Source organism: Anomaloglossus baeobatrachus, chromosome 3 (assembly GCF_048569485.1).
Source record: "Anomaloglossus baeobatrachus isolate aAnoBae1 chromosome 3, aAnoBae1.hap1, whole genome shotgun sequence".
Classification (NCBI taxonomy): domain Eukaryota; kingdom Metazoa; phylum Chordata; class Amphibia; order Anura; family Aromobatidae; genus Anomaloglossus; species Anomaloglossus baeobatrachus.
The window spans coordinates 456,521,051-456,545,636 of record NC_134355.1 but is presented as its reverse complement, the minus strand read 5'-3'; the positions used below and the strand labels follow the sequence as shown (position 1 = coordinate 456,545,636).

Below are 24,586 nucleotides of genomic sequence, written 5' to 3'. Positions count from 1 at the left end.
ACCTTAGGGGTCCTCCAAATGCAACATGGTGCCCGCAATCTTTTTCAGCCAAATTTCCTTTCCAAAATTCAAATATTGCTCCTTTCGTTCCAAGCCCTCCCATTTGTCCAAACAAAGGTTTCAGACCACATGTGAGGTATCACCGCGCTCATAAAAAAGTGGGTAACAAACATTTGGGTCAAATTTTTGGAATTACCTCTTGAAAAAGAGAGAGAATTTATGCTAAAGCAACATTTTTGAGAAAAAAATTACAATTTTCAATATGACAAAGTAACGTTATCAAAATCTGTGAAGTACCTGTGGGTCCAAAATGCTCAGTATACCCCTCGATAGAAGCCTTCAGGGGTCTAGTTTCCAAAATGGGGTCACTTGAGGGGGGTTCCTTCTGTTTAGGTACCTTAGGGGATCTGTAAAAGCAACATGGTGCCGGCAATCTGTTTCAGCCAACTTTGCTTTCCAAAATTCAAATATTGCTCCTTTCATTCCGAGCTCTCCCATTTACCCAAAAAATGTTTCTGACCACATGTGGGGTATTGGCGCGCTCATAAGAAAGTGGGTAACAAAGTGTGAGGTCCAATTTTTGGTGTTACCTCTTGAAAAAGTAAGAAAATTAGTGCTAAAGTAACATTTTTAGGTAAAATGTTAATTTTTATTTTTTTTCATTCCACATTACTTTAGTTCCTGTGAAGCACCTGAAGAGTTAATAAACTTCTTGAATGTGGTTTTGAGTACCTTGAGGGGTGCAGGTTTTAGAATGGTGTCACTTTTGGGTATTTTCTGTCACCCAGGCCTCTCAAAGTCACATCAAATGGGATGTGGTCCCTAAAAAAATGGTTTTGTAAACTTTGTTGAAAAAATGGGAAATTGCTGATGAACTTTGAACCCTTCTAACTTCCTAACCCCAAAAAATGTTGTTTCAAAAATTGCGCTGATCTAAAGTAGACAAGTGGGAAATGTTATTTATTAACTATTTTGTGTGACATATCTCTCCGGTTTATGGGCATAAAAATTAAAAGTTTGAAACTTGCAAAATTTTTAATTTTTTTGTCAAATTTCAGATTTTTTCACAAATAAAATAAAAAAATATCATCCTAAATTTACCTCTAACATGAAGCCCAATATGTCACGAACAAACAATCTCAGAATCACCGGGATCCATTGAAGCGTTCCAGAGTTATAACCTTATAAAGTGACACTGGTCAAAATTGCAAAAAATGGCCTGGGCATTAAGTACAAAACTGGCTTCGTCCTTAAGGGGTTAAATAAATACAATGTTAAATTATTGCATTAAATATGAATTGATCTTCTGCATGAATGTGCAAGCCAATCAAGATCATATATCGTTGTGTAGAAATATCATGGCGCCAGTGACAGTGTGAATTAATATATGTAAGAATTAGCCACACATATCATTTTTAATATCATTGACTGAAAAAATATATTTTTTTGTTGTGTAGTGCCAATAAATTACCGTAAAGAACTTGAACATTATACTTTACAAGGTTTCCGAGTGATTGCGCTGGCATATAAGCAACTCGATACAAATAATGCCCAGAGCATAGAAAGCTTAGAAAGGTAAAGTATATAAAGCATGTAACTATAAGCTTTTTATGTTTGTTGTAACTGATCATCATCTTTACATGTTATAAGTACATTACATACCATTTTATTAATTTATTTGCTCACTCATTCCTTATCACCATGCTTTCTTTAGGGAAGAAGTAGAGTGTGATTTAGTATTTCTTGGATTCCTTGTAATGGAAAATAAACTAAAACCTGAGACAAAACCGGTGCTTCAAGAACTTACGGAAGCAAAAATAAGGACTGTCATGATAACCGGTACACTTATGTTATACTACTACAGATCTAACAAAGATATATTATAGAACTGGCTCATGGTTTTATGTGTTAGGCTTCAAAAAGTGTCATTCTAATGCCATTGAAATTTGTTAAAAAGAACATGTGCATACATTATGTTGTTTTAGATTGAGATTCTTTGTTGTCTACTAAAGCAAATAACATATAACTAACATAGCTAAAAAAATAAGATCAAATTATATTCTATGGATTGCATTAAAACTGCTTCCTTTTGGCTAAATGATCAGCAGAAATAGAGAGAAAAGTAGGCAAGACGTTTTGTTGCTGTCTTATTTTTTTAGGTGACAACCTCCAGACTGCTTGTACTATTGGGAAAGCGTCGGGGATGATACCTCCAGGAAGTGACTTGCTTGTTATAGAAGCCAATGCTCCAGAAGAAGGTTCTCCAGCAACAATTACTTGGGGAAGTAGTGAGGAAATCCAAGAAAAAAGTAATGTACCAGAGGTATGGCCCAGTATTTTACAGTACAACTTTCTCATGCAAAAACAAAATCACAGTCTTCTTGTAGAACAGATTACAGATATAACAGGGAATCATAATTACTGAAAGGTACTAAAATATTTTTTTTTTTTTTTTAAATCTGTCAGTCAAATTGGATAGAGATTTTGAGTTCACCAACGCACTCTATTCTTACAATTCTTTTTCTATTTAAAGCATTTACATATCATTAGTAATATAAGTCATTTATGATATATCCTTAAAGGAAACCTTGCATCAGGTTTTTGCAACCTCATTTGAGAGCAGCATGATTTAGGGGCAGAGACCCTGATTCCAGTTATTGTCACATCCCCACCGGAGTCCGCTCCTGTGACCTCTGCTTTGGTCACCAGGCACCGCCGTATTCCCACTGTGGACAGTGCTGGTGATATGGGAGGAGTCGGTACTAGTGGCTCTGGTGGGTGCAAACTCTGTCCATTCACTAGGCAGGGTTTTCTGGAATCTGCAATACTACTTGCTGACTGTGGTGGGGTTTGTCTTCCAGCTGAAGTTTCCACCTTTCTGCTACAACCAATGGGAAGACACCACACGCTTCTAATTCCCCCTCCTGTCTGCTGGTCACTGGCAGATATAGTTTTGTATTCCTGCTTGTTTCTGGTTCCTGCTCTGTTCTAAATATTGATCCCTGTGTTTTGACCTCTGCCTGCTCTCTGACGACTCTCCTGCCTGACGTTTTTGCATCTCGCTGTAATCTCCGGTTTTGATTTCAGCTTGATTTCCTGGCTATGCACTTGTCTGCCAATTTTGTCCCTTTTCAGTATTTCCTGGATTGACCCGGTCTGATGACTACTCTCCTCTGGACTCAGCCTTCCACAGGTAGCGATCTACGCAGCCCTGTAGTAATTCCAAATCCCTGCATAGGGGTTAAATAGTTTTGGGGCTCTAGGGATCCTGCTTAGTGGGCGGCTTTCCTCTAGCCTGTCCGTGACAGCCATTCTGAGACTGTGGTTCCAGGCAGGCGTTATAGTTATGTGTCAATACTGAGTTGATTGCTGTCATGTTTTTGAAATCGCTGTTTTCTCTGCTGCAGATCTATCAGTTCGCAGAATGCTGAGCTCAGTATAACCCCACTCACACCCCTGATTGGTAGCTTACTGCCCATGTACAGTATAGTGAAGATAAACTGGAAAAACAATAGCGCAATAGGGTCTTTCCCAGGTTAAAAGAATATCAAGATATAGGGAATTGCTCACCTGGCGAACTTGTGAAGCTACAACAACACAATGCACTTGAATATGGCTGCTGCAGACCCTCAAGAAATTCTAGAATGAAAGAAATAGAGGATAAATTGGGTTTTTAGCACTGCCAAGAGCACCAGTAAATGAAGACAAGGATCTCTGATAGATGAAGCCAGGAGACCAGGAAAAGTTCAAGTATAGTTTGTCAACGTATTTCAAAGTTAACAATCTTCTTCCTCAAATCTCTGGTTTGTCCAAAGGGAGAGGTTTGCTAAGATTGAAACGTGTTGACAATAAACCACACGTAAACCTTTCCTGTTCTCTTGGCTTCATCAACTAGCGATTCTTGTCTCCAATTCACTGGTGTCCTTGGCAGTCCAGAAAACCCAGTTTATCCTCCATTTCTTTCATGCAGGTGCAATATTCAGAGAAAGCTGCCAATCAGTGGTGTGACCCTGGTTATAATGAGCACAAGAACATACTTGACAACCTGACTGAAGAGTTATTAGTCCTCCAATAATAATCTCCTGCTGATTAAAAAGTGATTTTTATCAAAACTACACCAATCAGCCCAGTAAGTAACAAATTGCTGGAATCAGGGTCTCTGTCACTACATTATGCTGCTCTCAGATTAGGTAACAAAAACCTGGTGACAGATTCCCTTTAAAGAATACTACAGTTATACTACTATATACTTTATAGTATGCTATAGTATGCTACCAACTACAGTTTGTTACTAAGACCTTTTTGGTGTATGCACTGGTGATGGTTATCAGGTGCAGAGTATACTCAAGAAGATAGAAATCTACAATGTTTAGGTCGTATTGGTTTTTAAGTAATTTTACCCAGATTTCTGCTCACAATGGTCATCGATCAATGATTATCTCATTTAAAAGCCATTTTACACAAACCAATCAAATCTGTGTTAGATCAATCCTTATTAAAAACAAAATTGATTCCCAGACAGAATATTGTAGGTAGCAGATCCTGTGTCTAGATATCAAAATGTGTGGCCAATGATTGTTTTAAAGGCTATATAAAAAAACTGTTAAAAATGTAAGCATTAACCAAGCACTGATGAAACTCTGATCCAAAACACTAATGAAATGTCTGTGTATTTACACACAAGAAAAATCACAAAAGTCTGAATATGGCCTAAAGCTTCAAATGCATTTCAAAGTGTAAACCTCTTCATCAGATATGAGATCTTCTGCATGAATATGATGTTAGCTGTGGTCCTCTGCTAGTCCTTTATTTAGTCAGTCTATTGTAACGGGGTGCCAGGGGCGCCTCGGGGATTGTAGTCGTGGCCCCTTCTGCTAGGCTTACCCCTGGTGCCGCCGTCACTTTGGGGACAGGAGATGACTTGGTGGGGCAGAGTGTGGTGGTGCAGACACCGTCATCAGTTGTACAGAGACTCTGCAGACATGGATCAATTGAACCAGCAGGCATTTTTATTACGCGCTTTTTCTTCACAGGGGCACAACACTTCAGGTGACTTCACACTTTTTGGCTGAGGGGAAAAACCTGCTCCTGACGTCTCCTCCAGTGGGGATGTGCCCGGCTAATCCACTTCACCTGGCTCCCACTACGGCTATCACAGACCGGACCCACACCAGTACTGCTTCACACTTGAGGTTCCGCCTTCTCCTTTTCTCTCCGGCTTTCCTATTCACCCAGCTCCCACACTCTGCCCCTTCTCTGCTTCTTCTCTCCCGTCCCGGACTCAACTGACTGCTGGTTCTAGCTTTTTTCTTAACAACTCTCCTCCCTCCCCTTTCTGCTGCCGGCTCCTCCTTTCCTCTGCCCTGTTTCTGTGGAGACAGCCGTCCCACCCGGCCACTAGGGGATCCCACTAAAACAGTGTGATAATCATTAAAACATTTTTATTAAATAACATCAACATTCCGGGGAAACTGTACCTCATTGTAAGGGGTCTGCCCACCCCTTACATACCTCCCCTCTTTAAGCCTAAGCCTCCCGGCAAGGCACAAACCTAAAAACTACATTTATGTCATAAAGTCATTGTAATAAAACTATAAACATGTCCACCTTAGGGCACACGCAAGGGGCCCACCAGTCCGGCGCCCGGAGTCCCTCCTGAGAGCTCCCGGTCTTAGAAGAAAGCGTGCCCGGAGGCCTTCAGTAAGCACTCCCGGTCTTTGCAGGTCTTCCGCCCGGAGGCTTTTGCAGCACTCCCGGTCTTAGACGGCAGGAACACCAAATAGCAAAGTTTCCTTTAACCACACGGATGGAGCCCCTGGCTCAGTCCAGCGTCAGGCTCCCTCCGGGCTCAGTAGCTTGAACAAATTGCAAACAGCAGAACTTCTCCGGCTCTGAACAATGCCGGTATCTAACATAAACAGGTCCACTATCTTCCGGTCACGACGGTTCACTCGGGGTGATAAGCACGTTGCCATTCCGCCCATTGAGCCTTCACGTAGTCAGACAAGGACTGACCAGGCAACCGGCGCAGCCTCCGGAAGGGTTCATAGTTGACGGTTGGCTCCGGTGTCTCAGTCTCCGGTCTTGTCTCCTCAACCCCCGACGGGGGCGAGGGGGTCGCTGCACGGGATGGCTGGGGGCTGCCCATGACAATCACCGGGTGAGTAACCAGGCTCTGTTGGATAGCCAGCACCGCCGGGGTCCCCTTCTCTGGGTCAGCGCTCGGTCCGGTCATAACTTCAGGTGCTACTGCCAGTGTGCTTTTCGGGCGGGAAATCTCAGCCAGTACCGGTCTTTGCTGTGCACGCCGCCGGTATTGGCATTCTTCCCACTCGATTTCTTGCTGCCATTGGGCAGCCTCTTGGGTAGTGGGCATCCGGGTCACTCCTACCGCAAATAGGCCCCGGCATCCCACCTCTCTCATGAACCGCACCTTGTCTCCCGGGTATAAAGTGTGAAGGCGTTGTGGTAGGCCCTCAGTGTTCAGGTTCACCCGGTTGTAAAAGTAATGATCACCGGTCTCTTCATCCTCGATGAAACCATAGCCCTCTTTCTGGTTGAACTTTACCACAGTTCCGACGGTACACTGTCGTTCGAATTCTTCACTCCGGGGACCGGCCATCATTTCACGGGCCACGGTCTCGGCCAGCAACCTCTCCTGTACCGGGTCGGGTTCTGGTGATGGGGACTTCCGCCGAGTCTGGGACGACGGCTGCACTGGATCCCAGAAGAAACCCCACTCGTCCTTTTCTAGCTCCCGGGCGTGTGATTCTTCCGGGGCCGGAACTGTTGCGTGGGTTGAAGATCCCACCGCGACCGGCGGGGGTACCTCCGGGCACCGGTAGGGAGTTCCCAGGAGCCTGTTCCCCGACGGCAGCTGTGCCGTGTAAGTAGCTCGGACCTCGGTCGTGGTCTCTCCGGTCGCGGCGTCCCAGGTGGTAACCCAGGTAACCTTCGTGGGCCGCTCCGGTCCTCCGGGCACAGCCGGTAAGTTAGAGGTGAGTCCTTCCGCAGCTGCAGCCGCAGTCGGCTTCTGATGTCCCCTGCCCAGGCCAGTCGCGACCAACGCAGCCATCGCAGCTTGCTGTCTTTCGGAGTTCTCCATCTTGCTTGCAGTCTGCGTCTCTGGTAATGGCGTCAGGGTCAGTGGAGATGCTGGAGGAAGTGGAGGCGGGCCTATTTTTCCCGCTCTTGGGTATACTCCACCCCCAGTCTCCCACATCAGATCGACCCCTCCGCGGCGGTTCTTCTTTTTTTCTGGAACACCGCCCACTTCACATGTCTTCTTCAGCATCCTGGGGCCAGCACCTCCCCTCTTTGAGCGGCGCACTCCGCACTTCTTTTTCTTCACCGGCCAGCCCCAGGCTCTTCTTTTGGCGCCAATTCTTCGCGCGCCCACTGTGTCCATAAAGACGGCGGCCATCTTGCCGCCATCTTGTGCCCAGTCCAACGCCTTAGGCACTACTTCTTCTTCCCACCATGGGATCGGGACCCTTTGCCAATAATCCGGATCCTGTGCCCTAGGCACCACTTGGTCTCCATCTTCTTGGATCGGGACCCCTTGCATATAATCCGGATCCTGCCGACTACGCCACATGTAACGGGGTGCCAGGGGCGCCTCGGGGATTGTAGTCGTGGCCCCTTCTGCTAGGCTTACCCCTGGTGCCGCCGTCACTTTGGGGACAGGAGATGACTTGGTGGGGCAGAGTGTGGTGGTGCAGACGCCGTCGTCAGTTGTACAGAGACTCTGCAGACATGGATCAATTGAACCAGCAGGCATTTTTATTACGCGCTTTTTATTCACAGAGGCACAACACTTCAGGTGACTTCACACTTTTTGGCTGAGGGGAAAAACCTGCTCCTGACGTCTCCTCCAGTGGGGATGTGCCAGGCTAATCCACTTCACCTGGCTACCACTACGGCTATCACAGACCGGACCCACACCAGTAGTGCTTCACACTTGAGGTTCCGCCTTCTCCTTTTCTCTCCGGCTTTCCTATTCACCCAGCTCCCACACTCTGCCCCTTCTCTGCTTCTTCTCTCCCGTCCCGGACTCAACTGACTGCTGGTTCTAGCTTTTTTTCTTAACAACTCTCCTCCCTCCCCTTTCTGCTGCCGGCTCCTCCTTTCCTCTGCCCTGTTTCTGTGGAGACAGCCGTCCCACCCGGCCACTAGGGGATCCCACTAAAACAGTGTAATAATCATTAAAACATTTTTATTAAATAACATCAACATTCCGGGGAAACTGTACCTCATTGTAAGGGGTCTGCCCACCCCTTACACTATCTCTGATATTCTTGTACATGACCCTCTGCTAGTCCTTTAGTTAGTCAGTCTATCCCTGATATTCTTGTACATGGCCCCCTGCTAGTCCTTTAGTTTGTCAGTCTATCCCTGATTTTCTTGTACATGGCCCTCTGCTAGTCCTTTAGTTTGTCAGTCTATCCCTGATTTTCTTGTACATGGCCCCCTGCTAGTCCTTTATTTAGTCAGTTTATTCCTGATTTTCTTGTACATGGCCCTCTGCTAGTCCTTTAGTTAGTCAGTCTATTCCTGATTTTCTTGTACATGGCCCCCTGCTAGTCCTTTATTTAGTCAGTCTATTCCTGATTTTCTTGTACATGGCCCTCTGCTAGTCCTTTAGTTAGTCAGTCTATTCCTGATTTTGTTGTACATGGCCCCCTGCTAGTCCTTTATTTAGTCAGTCTATTCCTGATTTTCTTGTACATGGCCCTCTGCTAGTCCTTTAGTTTGTCAGTCTATCCCTGATTTTCTTGTACATGGCCCCCTGCTAGTCCTTTATTTAGTCAGTCTATTCCTGATTTTCTTGTACATGGCCCTCTGCTAGTCCTTTAGTTAGTCAGTCTATTCCTGATTTTGTTGTACATGGCCCTCTGCTAGTCCTTTAGTCAGTCTATTCCTGATTTTCTTGTACATGACCCTCTGCTAGTCCTTTATTTAGTCAGTCTATTCCTGATTTTGTTGTACATGACCCTCTGCTAGTCCTTTAGCTAGTCAGTCTATTTCTGATTTTCTTGTACATGGCCCTCTGCTAGTCCTTTAGTTAGTCAGTGTATTCCTGATCCTCTTGTACATGGCCCTCTGCTAGTCCTTTAGTTTGTCAGTCTATTCATGATTTTCTTGTACATGGCCCTCTGCTAGTTCTTTAGTTAGTCTATTCCTGATATTCTTGTACATGACCCTCTGCTAGTCCTTTAGTTAGTCAGTCTATTCCTGATTTTCTTGTACATGACCCTCTGCTAGTCCTTTAGTTAGTCAGTCTATTCCTGATTTTCTTGTACATGACCCTCTGCTAGTCCTTTAGTTAGTCAGTCTATTCCTGATTTTCTTGTACATGACCCTCTGCTAGTCCTTTAGTTTGTCAGTCTATTCCTGATTTTCTTGTACATGACCCTCTGCTAGTCCTTTAGTTAGTCAGTCTATTCCTGATTTTCTTGTACATGACCCTCTGCTAGTCCTTTAGTTAGTCAGTCTATTCCTGATTTTCTTGTACATGGCCCTCTGCTCGTCCTTTAGTTAGTCTATTCCTGATATTCTTGTACATGACCCTCTGCTAGTCCTTTAGTTAGTCAGTCTATTCCTGATTTTCTTGTACATGACCCTCTGCTAGTCCTTCAGCTAGTCAGTCTATTTCTGATTTTCTTGTACATGGCCCTCTGCTAGTCCTTTAGTTAGTCAGTCTATTCCTGATTTTGTTGTACATGGCCCTCTGCTAGTCCTTTAGTTAGTCTATCCCTGATTTTGTTGTACATGGCCCTCTGCTAGTCCTTTAGTTAGTCAGTTTGTCCCTGATTTTGTTGTACATGAGATTCCATCATCACATAACCCACTGCATTTTCTTATTCCATAAAAAATCATAATGGACATATTTTTTTTAATATGTTTAATGGTTTTCTAAAACTGTTTCCAGTTATTGAAATCTCCACTGCTTTGGCTGCCATTTGTTTAAAAAAAAAAAAAAAGAGCTTTACTCACCCTCCCCAGGTTCAATGCTGAGGCTCCACCGCTGCTACCATGATTTCTATTGTCTTTATTTCTGTTCAGGCCAAAAGACTACTGCTACTCCAGCAGGATACAGCTAAACCCCCACTAGGTGGAGGCAAGTGGGTGGGGGGGGGGTTTAGCTGTATCCTGCTGGAGTAGCAGTAGTCTTTTGGCCTGAGCAATATACAGCTACAGCTGCAATTCCATCTTGCTGTAAGTAATGATATTTTCTTTTTTGCTTTTTTATGTCTTTATTTCTGACGTCAAGTTGACAGTGCTGCAGGTATTCGGTGAGCTCAGCAGCTGTGAGCAGCTTATGCCATCACCTCAGGCAGAGCTGCTGACCTCAGTTGTTGGCTGCAGCATTGTTGACATGACATAAACACTACAGGCAATAACAGACATGGGGAGTAGCAGTGAAATCTTAGTGCTGGACTCGTATACATGAGTAAAGCTTGTTTTTTTTAAACAAATTTCAGTGATGGAACCTGGATTTTACAAAACTGCAAAACTCCTTTGTTCTCAGAGATGAGAAAATCTATTTGAAGTGAATCAAATTTGTGTGGATATTTGGGAGTACGCTGAACCCAGCAGATTAGAACAACTTGCAATTTGCTTCACGGAAATCTACTAAAATTTCTCTTGCCATTTTACAGATTGCAGCAAATTACAACAACCAGAGTAACTAGATAAACTTCCTCGTAACACTTTACAGCTATCACATCACATGATAGAGCACAGCCAATCAAGAGGAATAATCATAGCCTGTATAAAAGCAGAAGCAGGAAATGCAGCAGTCATTTGTGGTGATTCTGGATAGTGAGTGGATGTCACAACTCACATATAGGCCATAAAGATAGGGAGAAAAGCTATAAAACACTGAACAAACCGTACAGATAGTGTGTGTGTGTGACAGCAGAGCAGGGAAGAATGATTACCTTCTCTTTTTGCATAGACATATACTGTATCTTGAGGTCACTTTGACATTACTAAGGGATTAGATACAGTCATATGAGATCTCAGTACTACATAATTCTTTTCAGGGAAATTGGAGTACTTGTGATTCCAGGTTAATTATTTGCTGCAACTTATATTTTTGGGGAAGAATTAGAATTTAATTTAAATAGTTTTTATTGATTTTTAAATGTTGCGTAGGGTTATAATTTCAAAAGACTCACTTGTCTAGTTGCTAATTAATACTTCTCGTTTTTTTATAACCCTAATACACAGGGCTCACGTATCACTATCTGTGACACACATAAAACAAGAACAGGTTTTCATTTTGCTATGACTGGAAAGTCCTATCAAGTTATTGTGAATCATTTCTATGAATTACTTCCTAAAGTGAGTATAACAACATTTGAATCACTTGCATACTAATTGATATAGAAATAAAGGCTAAGGGCGGCTTTGCATACTACGACATCGCAGGTGCGATGTCGGTGGGGTCAAATCGAAAGTGACGCACATCCGGCGTCACTTGTGATGTCGTAGTGTGTAAATCCTAGATAATACAATGAACGAGCGCAAAAGCGTCGTTATCGTATCATCGGTGTATTCTCTGACATTTCCATAATGCCGCTGCCGCGACAGGTACGATGTAGTTCCTCGTTCCTGCGGCAGCACACATCGCTGTGTGTGAAGCCGCAGGAGCGAGGAACATCTCCTTACCTGCCACCGGCGGCTGTATGGAAGGAAGGAGGTGGGCGGGATTTTTACATCCTGCTCATCTCTGCCCCTCCGCCGCTATTGGCCGCCTGCCGTGTGACGTCGCTATGATGCCGCATGAACCGCCCTCTTAGGAAGGAGGTGGATCGCTGGCCAGAGCGACGGTCGCAGGGCAGGTAAGTGCATGTGAAGCTGGGGTAGCGATAATTTTCGCTACGCCAGCTATCACAATATATCGTACCTGCGACGGGGGCGGGGACTATCGCGTGCTACATCGCAGCATCGGCTTGCGATGTCGCAACGTGCAAAACCCGCCTAAGGCTGTGTTCACACATTTAAGATTTTCATGCAGTTTATTATAAGCCAAAAACCGTGAGGACAAGTACAATAGGGGCACCTCTATCATATTCACGGATCTTGTCCACCACAGAATCATTATCATCATCATTGACTTGGCTGACAGTTACCTCATTGCGGAAAGTGGCCTCAACAACTTGCCTTTCTGTCTGATTCCCACCAAGAAATGTCCCCTGCCAGTGCCTCTACCACCATGACTCTCGGAGCCAGCAATATAGCTTGGCATTCTATTCGTGTCCTCCATCTCCACACAGCTAGACTAACTCAACATTAGCAGCCAATTTCACTAGATATCCATTGCTGAAAAAAGACAATAACATAATAGAGCAATATAACAATATAATTCTAGATATAGTGATTAACCCATAAAACAAGAGAAACATAATAGTACACACTAGTAAATTATAGTAATTGTTGACTGCAATTAAAATAGAAAAACACCGTCCCCACTCCCAACATTTTTCACTGCACAGAGGCCTTAACAAAACAGGCTATGAGAAGAAAAGCTAGGTAAACCCCCTCACATCCCAAAAGGAAGCACCTGCAAGAGGCCACTGCAGTCGAGTGGTGTGTATAAGTGTAATATTGGAGTATTATGCTATCTCATTCTGTGAGGTAGTCGGTGGTATTTAAATGTCTGGAACATTGAGAATTTTCATTTGTCTTTAAAAAAAATAAATAAAATAAAATAAAAAACAACTTGGCTTTACAAAAAAAAGATGCTAAAGAAATGGAAAAAAATGATATTTATTATGGCTTGTCTATCTCACAAGTCAGGACGCATACTTTATTCTGACAGACAATCCTTAGTTTCAGTTTTTTTCTTCAGTAGGAAATTAGAACTTAGGGTACCTAAATTATTCTTTTTTTTATGTGCAGTAGTTCATCAAGAATTAAAAACATAGTGTTATTAAGTTGCTTTAATTCAGTATTTCATGTATCAATCAATTAACATAGTTACAAAGACTCTGCAGGTCCTGCACCTTCTAGTTCTTGAATCTGTGTATTATTATTATTATTCACAGACTGTGATTACCACTCCTGTTTTCTATGTTCTTGAGTGCAACAGTAGTACACTATACTCTGATTTAGAACTTTCAATCTCAATATATTTGTCACGCCAGAGTGTACAAACCTTCAGCACGCAGTGCCACACAAGTGTGAAAACAGGGATGGTATAGAAGGAAGGCCCTGGCGATAGGGAGAGGGGAGACCTCCTGCCCTACAACTCACCTGAGTCTCTATCCTAAGCTCCCTATCATCCCTATATGAGCCCCCCACCCGCGTCGCCCTCACATGCCTAGGTCCCCACTTGCCCTAAACTCACCCTGGCTAGTGAGAAGGCCAGCAAGGGCACTAGTCTCACCACTACAATAATACAACACCAGGTAAGGGAGACAGACAGACTTAAAAAGATACAAAAATAAAAAAACTTCAAGTTTCTTCAATGTAATAAAAACACCACTGCTGCAATAGTCACAACTCCTTAATTTCTATAGCAAAGGGGAGTGGTCACAAAAGAGCTGCACCTGGGTTTAAGGCTACAAAGGACAGCCACATAAGAAACAGTCCTTAACCCCTACAGCACTAAAAGAAAGTAGATTTCACTCAAATACAAGTATTAGATCTGCGTATAATAAGGCATTGTGACATTCTGATCCCAGACTCGCCAGAGGTCTTCCCAGAATGTGGCGATACCCCACATGTAGTGATAAAGTACTGTTTGGATAAATGGCAGGGCTCATAAGGGAAGTAGAACTATTCACAAATTTGGCTGTAATGGATCGCTGGAACCATGTCGCATTTGCATGACTACTAAGGTACCGAAACAGCAGAAAGCCACCAGAAGTGACCTCATTTTGGAAACTACAACCTCAAGGATTTTATCCAGGGATAAAGTAAGCATTTTGAACCCACTGAGAGTTAATAGAATTTAATCAAATTTTGTTGTCATATTGAAAATTTTCATTTCACAAAAATGTTGCTTTAGCCCCAAATTTTCTATTTTTGCAAGAGGTAACAGCAAAAAGTGGACCACTCAGTTTGATGCCTCCTTTCTTCTAAGCACAGCCATACCTATAGTCAAAAAGTTCTGTTTGGACAAACGGTAGAGAATTCATGTAGCGGTGTGTTGAGCATTTTGAACCCATAGGTGCTTTACAGAACGTTTTAAAATGTGAATATAAAAACGATGGTTACGTTTTGTTTTTTTTGCTACAATGTTTTATCTCCAAATTTGTAATTTTCACAATGGATAGCAGCAGAAAACAAACCCTATAATTTGTTATGCAATTTCTACTGAACACAGTGATACCTCATAGATGGTCAAAAAAGCCGGCGGTGATTAGACCGAAATGAGCAAGGACATATCAGTACGTCCTTGGTTGTAAAGAGGTTGATCTTTATTTTTTAAATGGCAAGAAGAATACAATTCTACATTTTTATCTTATTTTATTCTATTTTTTTGTTTATTTTATTTTTATTTTGTTGTTTACCATTCATTACGATTCATACAGTCATGGACGAAAATGATAGCACCCTAGGAACAGCTCAAGTAAATGAAGCATTTGTCCAAAAAATTATTGCATTTACACTTGTCTTGTCTCTTTTGTGAAAGTAGAGAAAAAAAGTATTCAGCTCACCCATGTAAGGTCCTCCAGTCTGCGGTTGATGCACGTAGTCCTGCGGACAGGCAGGTCCAGCTTCAGAGTAAACGGTAATAGAAAATGAGTGGGACTCAGCACCAATATGGATGAATAAAAATCTTCATGCTTTATTTGAAAAGTTTAAAAATAAAGAAAAGGGTCACAAATCATCCAAAATCGCCATGCGACTTGCCGTGCGGCTTGACGCGTTTCGGACACAAAAGGGGAATTTAAAAACAGTCCTTAATCATAAGCCATGTAGGATGGGAGGCAAGAGATATATATAGCACCTTAAGAAGCAATGAAATACAAGAGCAAGATGGAAAACAGGAAGGGAGTCCACCCGAAAACATGCAAATTAGTAAGAGGGTTGGTATTAGAGATGAGCGAACCGGTCCCGGTTCGGGTCGAGGTCGGTTCGCCGAACGGAGGTCCCGTTCGAGTTCGGCTCGTCGAACGTTCGACGAACTGAACTCGAACTGCATAGGAAACAATGGCAGGCAATCACAAACACAGAAAAACACCTAGAAAACACCCTCAAAGGTGTCCAAAAGGTGACAAACAACACAAACACATGGGAAAGTGACAAGGACATATACTCATGCGAAAACAAAAGAGCTGGACAAGGAAAAAGAGGAGGAGACACAGATATAGGCATGGCACGCCCTTCTAAAATCATGTAAAACACCGCAAGGTGACTCCAAGCAGAGTCTCCCTTTTTTCCAAAAATTGGGCCCCACACACACCCACCCCTTCAGTGGCAGCAGTTGTGCCCCAGTTGTACACTTCACAGCTAGATTTGCATCAAGCAAATTCAAAAATACGCCATAATTAACCGTCCCCAGGATGACACCGAGGTAGGTAGCAAAGTCTTTCCTGATCCCAGCTCTGTTCATCTTGGCTCCTTTTAAAAAACACAGCAAGCAAGGGTTACTCCAAGCGGAGTCTCCTTTTTTTCCAAAAATTGGGCCCCACACACACCCACCCCTTCAGTGGCAGCAGTTGTGCCCCAGTTGTACACTTCACAGCTAGATTTGCATCAAGCACATTCAAAAATACGCCATAATTAACCATCCCCAGGATGACTCTGGAGTAGGTAGATAAAGTCTTTGCTGAACCATGACTTGTTCATCTTGGCTCTTTTTAAAAACAATGTAAGCAAGGGTTACTCTAAGCGGAGTCTCCCTTTTTTCCAAAAATTGGGCCCCACACACACCCACCCCTTCAGTGGCAGCAGTTGTGCCCCAGTTGTACACTTCACAGCTAGATTTGCATCAAGCACATTCAAAAATACGCCATAATTAACCGTCCCCAGGATGACTCTGGAGTAGGTAGATAAAGTCTTTGCTGAACCATGACTTGTTCATCTTGGCTCTTTTTAAAAACAATGTAAGCAAGGGTTACTCCAAGCAGAGTATCCCTTTTTTCAAAAAATTGGGCCCCACACACACCCACCCCTTCAGTGGCAGCAGTTGTGCCCTAGTTGCAAACAGGATGTTTTGATTTGCATCAAGCACATTCCAAATCCACAAGCATTTACTCTCCCCAGGATGACACAGGGGTAGTAAATTCCTTCTGGATCCATGACTTGTTCATTTTGATGAACGTCAGTCTGTCCACATTGTCACTGGACAGACGCGTGCGCTTATCTGTCAGCACACACCCAGCAGCACTGAAGACACGTTCAGAGACAACGATGGCAGCTGGACACGACAAAATCTCCAAGGCGTAACTGGAGAGCTCTGGCCATTTTTCTAGATTTGAAGCCCAAAAGGAGCAAGGCTCCATTTGCAAAGTCATGGCATCGATGTTCATTTGGAGATACTCCTGTATCATCCTCTCCAGCCGTTGACTATGTGTCAGACTTGTTGTCTCTGGTGGCCTTGCAAAAGAGGGTCTAAAAAAATTATGAAAAGATTCCATAAAATTGCTGTTACCAGCACCAGATACGGTCCTACTGGTACGGGTAGACTGTTGAAGATGACGAGACCGTCCCATGTTTGGCAAGTTACAACTGGGAGAATCACTCCCTGCACCTGCACGGTTGTTTGGTGGAAAAGCCGAGCTAAGATCGAGTAACAGCTTCTGCTGATACTCCTGCATACGTGCGTCCCTTTCTATGGCTGGAATTATGTCACAAAATTTGGACTTGTACCGGGGATCTAATAGTGTGGCAAGCCAGTAGTCATCATCACTTCTAATTTTGACAATACGAGGGTCATGTTGGAGGTAGTGCAACAAGAAGGCACTCATGTGTCTTGCGCAGCCATGCGGACCAAGTGCACGCTGTGTTTGTGGCATAGAGGTGCTAACCGTTCTTTCTTCCTCTGACATCTCCCCCCAACCTCTTTCAACTGAAATTTGACCAAGGTCTCCCTCATCCGCTGAGTCTTCCATGTCCATGGACAGTTCGTCCTCCATTTCTTCATGTTCTCCTGCACCTTCCTCAACATCTCGCCTGCTACCATGTGCCCTTGTTGATCCCTGTCCCCCATGGTCCCATGCCTGCCGCCTTGGTGATGATGAACGTCTGGACCTTGGTGATGTTGTTGTGTCTTGCGCATATGAATCCTCCTGTAGTTCATCCATTTCATGTTGTCCCACCCCCTGACTCCGAATAGTGTTTAGCGTGTGCTCCAGCATGTAAATGACTGGAATCGTCATGCTGATAATGGCATTGTGAGCGCTAAACATATTCGTCGCCATGTCGAAACTGTGCAGAAGGGTGCATAGGTCCTTGATCTGAGACCACTCCATCAGGGTGATCTGCCCCACCTCTGCATCTCGTTGGCCCAGGCTATACGTCATGACGTATTGCACCAGGGCTCGGCGGTGCTGCCACAGTTGCTGTAACATGTGGAGAGTTGAATTCCAGCGTGTCGCCACATCGCATTTCAGGCGATGAACCGGCAGGCCGAAAGACTTCTGGAGCGATGCAAGTCGCTCAGCTGCGGCGCTTGAACGGCGGAAGTGAGCAGACAGTTTTCATGCCCTGTTCAGAAGGCCATCTAGGCCGGGATAGTGTGTTAAAAATTGCTGGACGACAAGGTTCAACACGTGAGCCATACAAGGTACGTGTGTCACCTTGCCCAGGCGAAGGGCCGCACCCAGGTTTGCAGCATTGTCGCACACGGCCTTACCAGGCTGCAGGTTGAGTGGAGACAACCATTTATTAAACTCGGACCGCAGAGCTGACCACAACTCCTCAGCTGTGTGACTCTTATTCCCAAGACATGTCAAGCTAAAGACCGCCTGATGCCGTTGCGCTCTGCTGCCAGCATAGTAATGAGGGGTGCGTGATTCCTTTTGCGCTGTGAGAACGCTGGTGGCCTGACCAGGCAGGCTTGGGGCGGAGGTGGAGGACCCAGATGAGGTGGAGGATGCAGAAACAGTGGCGGAACTTGGACAGACAGAGGATTGACACACAAGTCGTGGGGACGGCAAGACTTGTGCAGCAGACCCTTCACCATCTATCACCATAGTTACCCAGTGCCCAGTCAGCGACATGTAACGTCCCTGTCCATGCTTACTGGTCCAAGTATTGGTGGTGAAATGCACCCGTTCACACACAGAGTTTCTCAAGGAAGCGGTGATGTTGTGTGCGACATGCTGGTGTAGCGCGGGCACACCTTTCTTAGAGAAGTTGTGGCGACTAGGCATCTGGTACTGGGGCACAGCGACAGACATAAGGTCTCTAAAATCCTGTGTGTCCACTAGGCGGAAAGGCAGCATTTCGGTAGCCAACAGCTTACAGAGGGATAGAGTCAACCTCTTAGCTTTGTCATGGGTCGCAGGAAGTGGCCTTTTATTTGACCACATCTGAGGGACAGAGATCTGGCTGCTGTGTGTAGACGGTGTTGAGTAGGGTGCCCCTGGAAAAATGCAGGTTTGTGAGGAAAGTGCTGGCGGAGACATGATGTTGCCTTCATCCAACGTTGGTGCTATCGATGTCTGAGAGAGCTGTACACACTCACTTGTTTCCCCTTCCAAACCAACTGACGACCTACTAAGCAAACTGCCTGTTGCGGTTACAGTGGTGGAAGTTGTGGGTGGAAAAACAGGTGTGACAGCTGTCCCCACAGTCCTAGAAGATGACGAGCGCGCGGATGCACTGGAAGGGGCAGGCGGTGGATGGTTCGCTCCACTAGGCCGCATTGCAGCACGGTGAGCTTCCCACCGGGCCATATGATATTTATTCATGTGACGATTCATGGAAGAAGTTGTCAAACTGCTGAGGTTTTGACCTCTGCTAAGAGAACCATGACAAATTTTACAGATCACATAATTGGGGCGATCTTTTTCAATGTCAAAAAAGGACCAGGCTAGGCAAGGCTTAGAGGCCATGCGACCTGTTGATCCACCCCGAATAATGCTCAGAGGCAGAGTGGTGGCTGAGGATGCAGTTGTAGACGTGCTACCAGTGCTCCGACTGTGTCCAGGAAGGCGCAAGGTAACTTCGTCATCAGTTGCATCCTCCTCCACCACCTCTGTTGACCTCCTCGAGTGCCTGACTGTGGGTTGACAGTAGGTGGGATCTAGAACTTCCTCATCAATTGTTGTGTTTGCACTCCCCTCCCCCTCAGACCGAGCCTCTTCTTGCCCTGACCGAATATTTAAGTTGTCATCCCAATCGGGTATCTGCGTCTCATCTTCATCAGTATGTTCCTCATTGTCTATAACCACAGGTGTTACAGTTTGTGACAAAGGGTCAACATTATGCTCAGAAACTTGGTCCTCACGGCCTGAATCAGAGTCACAAAGGTTCTGGGCATCACTGCAGACCATTTCCTGTTCTGTACTCACTGTAGCTTGGGAGCAGACCTCTGATTCCCAGGCTATAGTGTGACTGAACAGCTCTGCAGACTCAGCCATCTCAGTTCCACCATACTGTGCAGGGCTGATGGAGACTTCAGAGCTGGGAGAAAGCAAGTTTGATTGGGATGACAACTCAGAGGACTGGTGTTTTTTGGATGCGGTACTTGAAGTGGCTGAGAGGGCACTTGTTGGACCACTTGAGATCCATTCAAGCATTTTCCTTTTTTGGCCATCATCTACCTTTGTTCCTGTTGTTCGTGTCCGTAAAAAAGGGAGCACATCGGATTGTCCACGGTAAGTAGTAGACATCTTACTTTTGCTGGTAGATGGTCTCTCTTCAGCAGATGATAATGGAGCTTTGCCACCTTCCCCACGGACAAACCCTTTTTTTACTTTTCCACCACGCCTCTTCCCCTTTGAACCAACATCTGTCATTTTGCCACTCATGTTGATTGCGACAAGATTGTGCACTGAAAATGTGGTAGTAAAAATTGAGAGGTGGTGTAGATTGCAGCGGTGGTCTAGCTTTATTAACAGCAGAATAAAAAAGAATAAATATCCCTGAGAATGCAACTACGGCCCTTAAACTTGCAGCATCAATTGCTAGTATAATGGCTTAGTTATAATGAGTTGGAGTGTCCAATGCAGGTAGAGGTGCTGCAAATGTCTTTGCACTAGTGTGACTAGACAAAAGTCCAATAGCCACGTTTAGGATGCCACTAGGTACACTGAGTGTTTGCTAGTATAATGGCTTAGTTATAATGAGTTGGAGTGTGCAATGCAGGCAGAGGTGCTGCAAATGTCTTTGCACTAGTGTGACTAGACAAAAGTCCAATAGCCACGTTTAGGATGCCACTAGGTACACTGAGTGTTTGCTAGTATAATGGCTTAGTTATAATGAGTTGGAGTATGCAATGCAGGCAGAGGTGCTGCAAATGTCTTTGCACTAGTGTGACTAGACAAAAGTCCAATAGCCACGTTTAGGATGCCACTAGGTACACTGAGTGTTTGCTAGTATATTGGCTTAGTTATAATGAGTTGGAGTGTGCAATGCAGGCAGAGGTACTGCAAATGTCTTTGCACTAGTGTGACTAGACAAAAGTCCAATAGCCACGTTTAGGATGCCACTAGGTACACTGAGTGTTTGCTAGTATAATGGCTTAGTTATAATGAGTTGGAGTGTGCAATGCAGGCAGAGGTGCTGCAAATGTCTTTGCACTAGTGTGACTAGACAAAAGTCCAATAGCCACGTTTAGGATGCCACTAGGTACACTGAGTGTTTGCTAGTATAATGGCTTAGTTATAATGAGTTGGAGTGTGCAATGCAGGCAGAGGTGCTGCAAATGTCTTTGCACTAGTGTGACTAGACAAAAGTCCAATAGCCACGTTTAGGATGCCACTAGGTACACTGAGTGTTTGCTAGTATAATGGCTTAGTTATAATGAGTTCGAGTGTGCAATGCAGGCAGAGGTGCTGCAAATGTCTTTGCACTAGTGTGACTAGACAAAAGTCCAATAGCCACGTTTAGGATGCCACTAGGTACACTGAGTGTTTGCTAGTATAATGGCTTAGTTATAATGAGTTGGAGTGTGCAATGCAGGCAGAGGTGCTGCAAATGTCTTTGCACTAGTGTGACTAGACAAAAGTCCAATAGCCACGTTTAGGATGCCACTAGGTACACTGACTGTTTGCTAGTATAATGGCTTAGTTATAATGAGTTGGAGTGTGCAGAGGACAGGAGGGTACAGTGGCAGGGTTGTGGGTCTCTGGGTAGAGGAATGGAAGCCTGCCTTTCTATTCCCTCCTAATGGGGAAATGCAGCAACGAAATCCCTGACCTTTGCTACACAGACGCTGTCGCTGTTTTCAGGACCTGTCACCTATGGCTCTGACCCTGCCGGTACGAGCCCTTAAAAGGACTGATAGAAAGTGCTATCCCTAAGCTGTCTAGCGCTGTGTATGGAGCGCATACAGCAGTATCGGCGATAGGACAAAGGACGGAGCTGCGCCAGTGATGTCTGACACCAAGGACGCAGAAGAGATAATGGCGTCCGGACGGCCAGATACTCGTTTTTATAATGCAGGGACATGTGACATGGACATCCTATCACACATGCCGTTGCTTCTCTGGCTAAAAGTCCACTTAGCTGTGTGTGTGTCTGGGATTGGCTGACATGCTGGCCCTCCCCACTACACGCGCGTGCTTAGGGAAGAAGACAAGGAAAAAAAAAAAATGGCAATCGCCATTATACAAACAGCAGTGATCTGAAGGCGCTGTTCCCGCACACTATACACTGAAATGTCATAATAGTGTGAGTCACAGAGTGACTTACACTATTACAGCGGAAACCAAGCTAGGAATTAGCTGTTTTTTTGCTGCTAGAACCGTTCTCGAACGTTTCTAGAACTATCGAGCTTTTGCAAAAAGCTCGAGTTTCAGTTCGATCTAGAACAGGCCCCAAAATCACTCGAGCCTAGAACTGGAGAACCGCGAACCGCGAACCGCGCTCAACTCTAGTTGGTATATCATTGGATTCTCTTAACCCCATATGCGTATGTATATCTACTGGGGAATTCAATGAAAAACAATTCTTAGATTACAAAAAGACCTCAAAATAAGGTCAATGCAAGCATACATGTGTATATGTGCACCATTCCACCCACCCATATATTTCGTATAGCAATTATTTCACTAAGGAAACAAGAAGATTATTTCATTGGTCTATAAAAAGATGTTCATGCAGATATTATAATAAGTGGATATATCTTATATAGATGGTATGTGTACACATGCATATAAATGCATGTGCTCTGTGGGTGCAGGGCAAAGAAAAAGATAGATAGAAATAGAAATACATGTATGTGGACTAGATATTATATCGTTTCCAGTATAGGATTTTATATATTATAGACATATGAAATAAAAAAAAAATTTTTTTCATTTTAGTTTTTATTTTTATTTCTATATTTTGTATGTGTAGCTATATGAGCTCTATGTACACATGTGTGCAGTGTGTACACATGTGTACGATGGGAGAAACTTATAAAACATAGGATATCCAGGAATTCAGTTATGAGAATTATTAATGAGATTTATATCCTACTCTGAGATATGAGTAATTCTCCAATAAATTCATATTATCCTTTTGTGTTAATATTTATATCTTCTGATTGTTTCCTCAGTATATATCTATCACACAAAATGTTCATATGGCCATTGATATTGGAGGTGAGGTAGAATAAAAAAAAAAAAACCCTATGATTGTATTTCATATATATATATATATATATATATATATATATATATAATAATCATATGACATAGCGTAGATCGGAACAATAATTAAGTCCCTTTGGATGCCAGGTATCGAAGCCGTAATATCCATTTAGCCTCGGTGTAGAGAAGTTCACGAAACCAAATCGCCTCCTCTTAGAGGTTTTTTGACTTGCTCGATGCCTACAATGTTCATAGTGGAAAAATCACCGTTGTGAAGGTCAAGAAAATGTCTGGTGAGACCTGAAATAGATCTTTTATTATTATTTATTTCGGCGGATTCGAAGAAAGAGTTGGGAGTGGGATGTGGGTATGCTCGGATATCCTTTTTCTGAGAGGCCTGGAAGTGCAGCCTATGTAGTCCTTCGAGCATATGGTACAAGAGGCCTTATATATAACATATGTAGTAGAGCAATTTATGAAAGCGGAAATGTTATAGGAAATGTCACCCACTGGAAAAGACAGCGTTTTTCTCATAAATTTACAAAGTCCGCATCGTGGCAAAGCGCACTTGTGGGAGCCTTTTGTACTAAGCCAGGTCTCTGTTTTATTTTGAGAAATGAAAAGACTAGGAGATATCATATTGCCTATGGTTTTGACCTTCCTGGCCACGACATTGACACCATTGGATAATATTTGAGTTAACTCCGGATCCTGTTGGAGAAGGGGAATATAGCGTAAAAAAACTTTTTTTATTTCAGAAAAATCAACACTGTAAGGAGTAGAGAAGACAATGCGGCAGTTTTTTTCATCAGATTTGACTTTGTCAGAGAGTAGATCATTGCGGGTTCTTTCTCCAGCGTTTTTTTCAGCACGAGAGAGGATCTTATTCTTATAACCTCTGTATTGTAGACGCTTCTTCATAGTTTCCAATTCCAGGGAGTAGGCAGTATCTGTAGAGCAAAGCCGGCGTGCTCTGAGAAATTCGCCAAGGGGTAGATTATGTATGGTATGCCTAGCATGATTGCTATTTGCATGCAAGATAGTGTTTCCCACTAAGCGGTTTTCTATATAAAGAAGTATTAATGGAACCTGTTTCGGGGTCACCGGTAAGATATACATCCAAAAAGGGGGTAGAATTTCCAGAAAACATTACAGTAAAGCTCAAATTCATGTGGTTTGAATTCAAATAAGAAAGAAAATTATCTGATAGGTTTGTGATGGGTGCGTTTTTCTTGCGTTTCCAGATCATTATGAGATCGTCTATGTATCTCGCGTACCAAAAAATTTGATCCAAAAAGGGATTGTCAGGTGTATGTATGTATATGGCTTCCCAGGAAACCATGTATAAATTAGCTAGAACGCAAGAAAAACTAGCACCCATAGGGCATCCATTAACTTGTAAAAAGAACTGTTGGTTAAAGCTGAAAAAATTATGTTTCAAAAGAAACTCACAGATCAAAATGACATAATCTTTGTGTATGTCACTCATATTGGTCAATCGATTTAAATGGTGAGATAAGGAATTAAGAGCTGATTTATGTGGAATGCATGAATATAATGATGCAACATCACTTGTGACCCAGAAAAGGTTGTCAGTCCAGGTAAGGGCAGGAAGAATTTGTAACAAATGTTTAGAATCCCTGATGTACCCAGCTGAATCTTTCACAAGAGGCTGTAAGATGTTATCTAGCCAATCTGAGGTCCGACTTGTGAGAGAATTGGTGTTGGCTACAATAGGTCGTAGTGGTGGTGGAAAGAGACCCTTGTGGGTTTTGGGAAGTCCTTGAAAGATTGGACACACAGGAACATCATTAATCAGGAAATCATGGGTTGATTTATCAAAAATACCCAAAGACAATCCTTGGTCAAGAATGGTATTT

The 24,586-nt window shown here is 43.8% G+C and overlaps 1 protein-coding gene across 1 annotated transcript in view; it reads left to right on the top strand.

Moving 5' to 3' along the window:
• LOC142297274 (putative cation-transporting ATPase 13A4) overlaps positions 1-24,586 on the top strand; it is a 143,461-nt gene that overhangs the window by 71,668 nt on the left and 47,207 nt on the right. Inside the window, exons 17-20 of the mRNA XM_075341528.1 lie at positions 1,458-1,575; positions 1,715-1,839; positions 2,160-2,323; positions 11,236-11,349. Coding sequence (XP_075197643.1) covers positions 1,458-1,575; positions 1,715-1,839; positions 2,160-2,323; positions 11,236-11,349 — 521 coding nt within the window. The remainder of the gene's footprint in view (positions 1-1,457; positions 1,576-1,714; positions 1,840-2,159; positions 2,324-11,235; positions 11,350-24,586) is intronic.